Genomic DNA, 8,477 nt, shown 5'->3' on the forward strand with positions numbered 1-8,477 from the left:
GTGTGTGGGAGCCACAACATTTGAGAGGTACACGCATGAGATTTCCATCGTCCACGCGTGTCCCCGGTCATGTCCCCAAGCCCTCACTGTCCGTCAAAGCTGTAGGAACCAAGGGACTGAGGCCACTGACTCCCAGGAAGCAGCAGGCGAGGTTCCCTGCCCACCCCCAGCCTCAGTCAGCCACCCCCTCCCCATGCCAGTCCTCACACAGTCCTGGGTGGGCTAGCTCAGCCCACTGGAGTCCTGAGTGGAGGCGCCGGGGGTAGGCCTGAGCTGTCCCCCTGCCCCTCCGCCCTGCCAGCGCGAGCCTCGGGCAGGGAGCTGGGGATGAGTGCTGCCACCGTCCACGCAGAGCTGCTCCCAGCGACTGTGCCGCCTCAGGGCCCACCTGGGACTCCCCTTCCCCTTCTACTCCCGCTCTCAGCGCCCCAGCGCAGCGGGTGGGCAGCCTCTGCCCTCTCTCCTTCACCTCCCCCCACCACTCCCAGGCGATGCCCTCCAAACTGGACTCTCACACTGACCCCAGGCCTCCCCTCCAGGCCGTCCTCCCAACGGCGCCCAGAGAGGCTCCTGTCTGCATCTGACCGCACCTCCAGAGACTGTTCCGTCGACTCCTGCAGCTGTTCCGTCGCATCTGTTCCGTCGACTCCTGCAGCCTCCCGCCCCTCCCCCAGCGCAGCTCCTCCCGCGGGCATGGGCCGGCGGGGCTGTGGGCGCCCCCGGGCCGCAGCCCGCCAAGCCCCCGCCGCCTCGGGCGGACCCCCGGGGCCCGCCCCCGCTGGTGTTCCGCCCGCTCGCGCCGAGCGCTGTTCTGACCTGCCCGGCGTCGCGGCCGTGGGCGGGGCCTCCGGGCCCGGGGCGGGGACCTGAGCGGTCCGGCGCGTCGCGCTCGCAAGCGCCCGGTCGGCCGCACATTCTCCGCGCTCCGAACCGCCGCCGCCTGCGCCGCCACCGCCGCCGCCGGCCCGACTCGGACGCGTGGCCGGTGAGTGCACCGCCCGGCCCGGCCGGCCGGGAGAAGCCGCGCGCCTGGCGGCCGTGCAGGCCGCTTCCGGAGGGAGACGGGCGCCCGGAGGCCGGGCGGAAAGAGGGTCCGCCGGGCGGCGAGGGCGAGGCGCCTCCCGGGTCTCCGGACGGGCCTGGCGGCCCCTTCCGGCCAGGGGCTCCTCTCGAGCACCCCGCTCACTGTGTGCAGACAACGGCGCCCTCCCCTCCGCCCGGTGCGAGTGGGCGGGCCGTTCGCCTCGCCCCGGCGTGGGGGAGGCGGCGGCGGTGACTTCATCGCGAATTCCTCACCCGGCCTGGCTGGAGCCGAGTCGGGGTCCCCCACCTTGCGGGGCGGGGCGGGGCGCCGAAGGGCTGGTTGGGCCGCGGGGGACGTGGGTGGGGCGGCTCTGTCCCGGGCCGCGGGAGCTATTTCTGGCTGGCCCTTTCCCTTGGGGATCATCTCCGCCAGGCACTCCCGGAAAGAGGGGCCCCTCCTCAGCCGGTCGCCCGCGGGCGGGCCGTGGGGGCCGGATCTGTGTCTGGAAGCAGCCTCCCCGGGACCCCAGGGCAGGCCCAGGTCTGCGGCACGTGGGGCTTCCACACCCCGGCTGTGCTAGTGGTCTGCGCCTTTTTCTTTCCAGGCTGCAGCTACTGCTGCTTGGTGGGGCAAGGGGCAGTGACAGGTCTGGTGCCAAGGCTCACGGGGGCCTGGAGAAGGCGTGCGGTCCCTCCCTGGATCGGACTGTCCAGAAATGTCCTCTGCCCTGCCCCGCCCTGGCCCAGACCAAAATACCGGGCCTGGCCGCTCCCCTCTCAGCCACGGACAGGGGGTGGACGCTGCCTGCTCTGGAAGGCCAGCTCGGGTCCAGTGCCTGGGTCGGCCAGAGAGAGGGGTGGCGGGATCCTGACCATCCAGGTTGAGCCAGACCTGTGACCTGTCCCTGCCCTTCTAGCGGAGGCTCCTCGGGTGGGAACTTCCGTCTGCCTGCCTTACAGAGGAGAGAGACACCCCCACCAGCCAGGTGAGTGCTGGGCGGGGTGGATATAAATTTGGCTGTGGGCGGGCAGCGCTGTGTCTGTCTGGAAACATGGCCCCGGGCGCTCAGCTGCCATCTGTGTCCCACAGCCACTCCCCGCCCAGTGCGGACACCCCAGAACAGAGTGGGTGGGGTGGCCCTGGGGTGCCTCTGGGGAGGAGCACAGCCGGTAGCTCCACTTCTCCCTGGGGTCGGTGTGGCTGCCCCCATTCCAGCAACGAGGACCGGCACAGGAAGAACCCCCCAGGTCTGGGCGGGTGTGTGTCTGCCAGCTCCACTTGCCCCCACTGCGAGGAAGGCAGGCCTGTCCTTTCACAGAGCCCTGAGGGGCTTTCCTAAGGCCGTGGGACTAGGCTAGCGAGGGGCAGGTCGGTCTGTCTTGGAGCGCCTCCTCCCCCCCAGCAGCTGGTGGGTTCCTGCCAACCTGTGACGTGGGCCCGGGGAATGCTTGGGACGGGGTGGGGAGCCTGCATGAGCTCACCCCGAGGTGCCTGCTGGGGCTTCCTACCCTGGCTGCCAGAGGGGTGAGTCAGCCTGTGATGGTTGGGGGTCCTCCAGGCCCCCTCTCACCGTGCCCTGGGCTCTGGTCAGGGAAGCCTGGCCCCCCGGCCTTCAGCTAGGCTGTGGGCACCCCAGCTGCCCTCGCTGCAGTGGGGTGGAGGTTCCTGAGCGGCCTTCGCAGGAAGCATCCTGGTTGCCGTGGACATTCTCCCAGAGCCCTCACCCGGGCAGGCACTTGGCTTGGCCCCAACCTGGGGCTGGTCTGGACATCTGTGTCCCCTCCTTCTGTCCCCACTGGTGTCTGGCCATCCTCCCAGTCAGGCCCTCCCCCGCCTCCCTGCCGCAGGATGGGCGAGTTCGGCGAGAAGACGACGACATGTGGCACCGTCTGCCTCAAGTACTTGCTCTTCACCTTCAACTGCTGCTTCTGGGTGAGGCACCCCCTTCCCCAGCCTTGAAAGGAGCCTGGCCTGGGGCTCAGACCTGGGGCCAGGTGTGGTGACCGCTGTGCACTGCCCACAGCTGGCTGGTCTGGCCGTCATGGCCGTGGGCATCTGGACACTGGCCCTCAAGAGCGACTACATCAGCCTGCTGGCCTCGGGCACCTATCTGGCCACAGCCTACATCCTGGTGGTGGCGGGCGCTGTCGTCATGGTGACCGGAGTTCTGGGCTGCTGCGCCACCTTCAAGGAGCGGAGGGACCTGCTGCGTCTGGTCAGCAGGGTGTGGCTGGCACTGGGGGCGGGGGTGGGGCTGCGGGTACCTGCCAGGGCTCCCTGCCAGGCTGCCGGGGGCTGGCTCTGGGTCCTTGAGGGAGTTAGAAGGGACTGACGGGGGTCGAGTGTGACACCGCAAGATGGACTCTGCTGTGCTCACCTGGGGGGGGGGGGCGTCCCTTCCCACCTGCCCAGTCCTGTGAGTGCCCACCTCCCAGCTGGGCCAACAGAGGGAAGACACCTGGGAGTGAGCACTGGGGGTCCTGGCGGCCCCCCAGCGCTCGCCTGCTGCCTGGAGCCCTCACCGTGTGGCTGCTGGGAGCTGAGGGCAGTGGCTGTGCTCTGTTGTGCCTGGGCCCGGGGAGTCCTCACGGACTGGGGGTGTCCGTGTCCCGCCCCGTCTCACGGAGCCCCTGCACCGCCCCCCAGTACTTCACCCTGCTCCTCGTCATCTTCCTGCTGGAGATCATCGCGGGAGCCCTGGCCTACGTCTACTACCAGCAGGTGAGGGGCACAGACGGGCCGTGGGCGACGTGGACGTGCACGGGCACACACGGGGACACGCACGTGCGAGATGGATGCGCACACGCAGGCGACGTGTACATACACACAGGGACACACACATCCACAGGCAGGGCGCGCACATGCACACAGGACCCCACGCCCTCCAGCGCTGAGCATCGTGGCATCAGGCCCAGGAGGTGGGGACTGGGTCCCAGGGGGAGGGCGGATCACAGGGATGGGCAGCCTGCCTGCAGCACCCAAGCTGCCTGCTTGGGGGCCCTGGCGGGGGAGGCAGGTGTCCGCAGGCTCTGGAGCGCCCTCCCTGCCCGCGGCCCTCCCCGTGGCCATCCGAGCCATGCGTCTGACCCCAGCCCTGACCCTGCGCCTCTCTCCCGCCTGTGCCCATCGCATTCTGCCCCACCTTGGAGAGTGTTAGATTTTGTGGCTGAAGCTGTCACTCCCTCACCCCAGCTGAACGCAGAGCTCAAGGAGAACCTGAAGGACACCATGACCAAGCGGTACCACCAGCTGGGCCACGAGGGCGTGACCAGCGCTGTGGACAAGCTGCAGCAGGAGGTGGGTGGGTGGCGCAGGGAGGCACCTCCCCAGACTCGTGCGGGAGCCCCAGCCGCAGGGGTGGGCGCTCAGGGCTCAGCCTGGGCTGTGTCCTCGCTGCAGTTCCACTGCTGCGGCAGCAACAACTCGCAGGACTGGCGGGACAGCGAGTGGATCCGCTCGGGCGAGGCAGGTGGCCGCGTGGTCCCTGACAGCTGCTGCAAGACCGTGGTGGCCGGCTGCGGGCAGCGTGACCACGCCTCCAACATCTACAAGGTGGAGGTAGGCCGGTGGGGCCTTGCTGAGACGCCCAGGGCCCTGAGGGCAGTGGCTCTGCTCTGTCGTGCCTGGGCCCGGGGAGCCCCGGGATGCCGGGGGCTGGTGAGGGGGCCTGACAACTTGCTGCCTTCAGCGTGCACCCCTGGCCTGCTCCTGCAGGGCGGCTGCATCACTAAGCTGGAGACGTTCATCCAGGAGCACCTGAGGATCATCGGGGCCGTGGGCCTCGGCATTGCCTGCGTGCAGGTGCGGGCACGGCAGGGCGGGCCGGCGGGTGCTGGGACGCGAGGTGCTGGCGGCCACGTCCGCTCATGCTGGCCCCATGTTCAGGTGTTTGGCATGATCTTCACGTGCTGCCTGTACAAGAGCCTGAAGCTGGAGCACTACTGATCCTGCCTGCGGGCCGGCCCTCCATGTGCACTGCAGCTTCTTGCCACGCGTTGACTACTGACGGCCAGGGAGCTGCGGTCCAGCACGTGGCCCTGCCCTTTGCCTGCCAGGGTCTCCCCCTGGTGTTCTCGTGCCTGGGCCCCCCCACCCCCCGCACCGTGCCATCACCGTGACCTCTGGGGAGCCCCAACCCCCGGAGGCAGCTTCAAGTGCCTTTAGCTGCACACCAAAGTCCCAAGGCCTGGGGTCGGCCCCACTTGTCTGCCTGTCTGCTGGGCTGGGTGTGTGGGTGGGGGCCGGGGTCGTGGCCTCGGGTTGCTCCCTGAGGCCTGGGTTCAGTCAGAGGGGCCGAGTTGGGCAGCAATGGGCTGGCCCAGCGGGGAGCCGGGCGGCAGCAGGTGAGGAGCCCCGTGTGCCTGCCCTGAGGCCCCTCAGGTACTGCGGGCTTCTCCTTAAGCAAGCCACGTCCAGCCCCTGGGGAAAACCAAGCAAGAGTTCTCCCAGGGCCAGGCCTCTGCTGCTCCCCCCGCTGTGTTCCCGCTGCTCTCACCACCATCTAGAGGCCTCGCATCACTAGTTCACTGCTGTCACCTCTTCCCTGGAGGCAGGCGTCCTGCAGGTTTTATTCACTGCCGCCTGACGATGCCTAGGACTGCTCCTGCTGTGTGGTAGGTGCTCAATAAACGTCTGTGGAGCGGATGGCTGAACTTACTATGTTGGTGACACAGACAGTCCTGGTCCCCAGGGCCGTCACGTCCAGCAGAGTGGACAGATCCCCCCACCCAGGGCCACAACAGAGGAGGACAGGGGGCCAGCTGTGGGCCAAGGGGACTCGAGGGAGAGGTGGCTGGGGACAGGCCTTGATGCAAAGCTGGTGGTGTGGCCAGAGCCCCAGAGGAAGTGGGGCTAGACCTCGGGGAGTAGCCGGGACTGCTTGTGGTTTCCAGGGGCCCTTCTGGCCACGGTGCAGGATCAGGAACGGGAGAAGGTGCTGGGGCTGGTGTCTCAGGAGCGAGTCCGGGGTGTGTCTGGAAGGATGTGTGCTGGCAGTGGGAGCTGGGGCTGGAAGGGGTGCTGGGCTTGGAGGGGCAGCCAGGGCGTGGCCATCGTGCCCTGTCGCCCAGGGGCCGCCCAGCTCCTCACACCGCTGCACAGACCCCATCTCCCTCCCGTGGTCCCCTCCCGTGCGTTCAGGGAACCCCACTTCAGGCGTCCGGGCAGCTGGGCCAGCCCTGAGGAAGGTGCCCGGGGAAGGGCGCCTCCCTCGCTAACTGCACGGCCCTGCCCTCTGCCCGCTGCAGGGCACCAGGGCCTGCCTGACCCCCGCCAAGGCGGCAGCTTCCCGTTCTGAGCCTCAGCCTGGCCACAACAGGACAGAGGCCTCCGAGAGGCAGCGCTCCGCTGGTTCACAGGGTGGCATGTCAGTGCCTGGGGCACCGAGAACCCATCCAGCCCAGCCGGCAGGGCCCCTCCCACCCACTGTGGGGATCTGAGTTGTCTGTGGAGGGGAACGGGCTGCTGGCCTTGGGGGCAGCCCGGAAGCTGCTGGCAGCAGGACTGTCAAGACGGGCGTCTAACCACAGCGGGCACTCTACTCAGGGCTCAGAAAGCCTCGAGGTTCTTCAGACACCGGGGAGGAAGAGGTGAGGGCGTCTGTCCTGAGCCTAAAGGGCGCCCGGAACACCGCTGTGGGGACACCAGCGCCCCCGAACCCCCAGCCCAAGCACTCCCGACATCTGTGCCTTGTGTGGAGCCGAGCGTGAGCCCTGGAGGAAAGCAGCCCCCGGCTGAGCGCCTCCCTGGGGATGGCCCTCCCCCCTCCCAGGCCTCATCCCTGGGGATGGCCCTCCCCCCTCCCAGGCCTCATCCCTGGGGATGGCCCTCCCCACTCCCAGGCCGTGAGGGCCGCACCCACCCCAAGCGGCCTCATGCTCGAGGCAGGACACAGGAGCGGGCAGTGGGGAGCCTCACAGAGCCAGGCCAACTGTCAGGACCTCCTTGTGGTCCTCAAAACCATTTACTGGACGGTTCTTTCCAGAGAGGGAGACCCATGCCGACAGGGCCACGGGTGGGCGGGCCTTGCTTCCAGCTCCCCACACCTCCAGGGAACGAGCCGTGGGCGAGACGCGGCCTGCCGGGCAGGGGTCACTTCTCCAGGGGTGCGTAGTTGAGCAGCTTCTCGATCAGGTCCACGTGGGCCAGCAGCATGCGGCGGCAGCAGTAGCGCTTCAGGCCCAGCGCATCCAGAGCGTCCCTGAGGGCGAGGAGAAAGCTGGCTGCAGCCTGTTTGTCCTGGCAGATGGAGGACCTTGCCCCAGCTGGAGCAAGCCCTGCTCAGCTGCCACGGGCTCTGCTCTCCATGTTGGGGAGGGAGACACCTCTCTCATTTCCCAGAGACGCCGCCCGTCACCCTCAAGGCCTCTGGTGTGCAGACGATGCGGTGGCTTGGGAAAGGGGAGGCCAGGTCGGGTGGCCCCTGCTTGGGGCATCCTGGGGAGGGGTCCCGTGCAGGCTGCCAGCATTCACTTGCACTCTGGTCATTTCAGCAGCCTCCTCGGAACTTGGCGCAAATACTAAGGCCATCTATCGCTTCCCCGTTCATCCGACACACTTGCACTAAGAGCCTACGCCTCCCTGGCACATCCCGGGACCCAGAGGTTCAAATGTGATGAGGATGGGGCTGTCCACACAGGGGCCCAAGGTCAGACTCTAGTCCAGGGTAGAGACTCTGACAGGCACGGTGGTAACTGCAGTGCTAAGGGGTAAGTAAGCACAGAAGAGGGACCCCCACAATAGCCTGATGATGAGGCCTATGTGGTCAGGAAGCTTGTCCTATGTCCTAAATAAGCCAGTGAGTCTGCAGTACACGGGGGTGGGCCTAACAGCGGGGAGATGTTAGGGAGCAGGTGGACAGAGGCGGCTGAGGGTTTATTTGCCGTGGAGGTGGAGAGACTCGCCAGGATACCTAGGAGTCCCCAGACGGCAGCAGCTTGACGCCCGACTCCCTCCCCTCCCCAAACTAAGAGGTCGGGGCGGGGGGCGCTTTCCTGAGAACAGGTCCGGAGAACAGGGATGGAAAAGACTCCGAGACTGAAAGCTCCCCCGCCCAGGGTCACCTGGAATCTGATGTGAGTAGCCCCCGCCCCCGCCCTGCAGACTGGGACCCCCCGACACCGGCCCGACACACCGACCCCGCGGGCCGGGACCCGGCCCCCCAGGCCCCTCAGGCCGGGACCCACCCGCCCTGCCCCGCAGGCTGGCGGCCCGGGGAGCGCTTCCCGACCAGGCTGGAGGCCCTCCCGGGCCGGCCCGGCGCCTCACCCCTCGGTGTACTCGGCCTGCAGCAGCCCCAGGTAGGCCTCCCACTTGTTACCGACGATCTTGCCGCACGTGAAGCAGCGCACAGGGATGATCATGGCGGCACCGGAGCAGCCAGCGGCCAAACTTCTTGATCCTGCGGCGCTTCCGCCCTCGGCTCCGGCCCCGCCCCGGGCGCGCCCATGGCGCG

At 68.2% G+C, this 8,477-nt stretch overlaps 2 protein-coding genes across 4 annotated transcripts; one reads left to right on the forward strand and one right to left on the reverse strand.

Annotated features, from left to right (window-relative positions):
• Window positions 1-832: 832 nt before the first annotated feature.
• CD151 (CD151 molecule (Raph blood group)) lies at window positions 833-5,668 on the forward strand. 3 transcript variants are annotated; one of them, XM_060158150.1, is made up of 9 exons: window positions 833-985; window positions 1,941-2,009; window positions 2,847-2,956; window positions 3,048-3,239; window positions 3,671-3,745; window positions 4,217-4,321; window positions 4,424-4,582; window positions 4,739-4,825; window positions 4,910-5,668. In XM_060158150.1, exons 3-9 carry the CDS (start codon window positions 2,873-2,875, stop codon window positions 4,967-4,969), a joined length of 762 nt encoding a protein of 253 aa, XP_060014133.1. In that variant the 5' UTR covers window positions 833-985; window positions 1,941-2,009; window positions 2,847-2,872; the 3' UTR covers window positions 4,970-5,668. The 3 variants fall into 3 exon arrangements, with proteins under 3 accessions (XP_060014133.1, XP_060014132.1, XP_060014131.1); XM_060158149.1 differs by having other exon boundaries at window positions 834-985; window positions 2,872-2,956; XM_060158148.1 differs by lacking the exon at window positions 833-985 and adding an exon at window positions 1,548-1,564.
• Window positions 5,669-6,951: 1,283 nt separating this feature from the next.
• Window positions 6,952-8,450, reverse strand: POLR2L (RNA polymerase II, I and III subunit L). Its single transcript, XM_060158158.1, has 2 exons — window positions 8,291-8,450; window positions 6,952-7,223 (listed from the first exon to the last, which is right to left on the reverse strand). Exons 1-2 carry the CDS (start codon window positions 8,383-8,385, stop codon window positions 7,115-7,117), a joined length of 204 nt encoding a protein of 67 aa, XP_060014141.1. The 5' UTR covers window positions 8,386-8,450; the 3' UTR covers window positions 6,952-7,114.
• Between the last annotated feature and the right edge of the window lie 27 nt (window positions 8,451-8,477).

This window comes from Lagenorhynchus albirostris, chromosome 9 (genome assembly GCF_949774975.1).
Source record: "Lagenorhynchus albirostris chromosome 9, mLagAlb1.1, whole genome shotgun sequence".
In the NCBI taxonomy this organism is placed as follows: Eukaryota; Metazoa; Chordata; class Mammalia; order Artiodactyla; family Delphinidae; genus Lagenorhynchus; species Lagenorhynchus albirostris.

What these genes read in the sequence shown, in the direction of transcription:
- CD151 (XM_060158150.1), top strand. Translation starts at nt 2,873, where the DNA reads ATGGGCGAGTTCGGCGAGAAGACGACGACATGTGGCACCGTCTGCCTC. An exon ending in GGAGGGACCTGCTGCGTCTG is followed by an intron (nt 3,240 to 3,670) that starts GTCAGCAGGGTG and finishes ACCGCCCCCCAG; the next exon opens with TACTTCACCCTGCTCCTCGT. An exon ending in CCAACATCTACAAGGTGGAG is followed by an intron (nt 4,583 to 4,738) that starts GTAGGCCGGTGG and finishes CTGCTCCTGCAG; the next exon opens with GGCGGCTGCATCACTAAGCT.
- POLR2L (XM_060158158.1), bottom strand. Translation starts at nt 8,385, where the DNA reads ATGATCATCCCTGTGCGCTGCTTCACGTGCGGCAAGATCGTCGGTAAC. An exon ending in CAGGCCGAGTACACCGAGGG is followed by an intron (nt 7,224 to 8,290) that starts GTGAGGCGCCGG and finishes CCTCGCCCTCAG; the next exon opens with GGACGCTCTGGATGCGCTGG.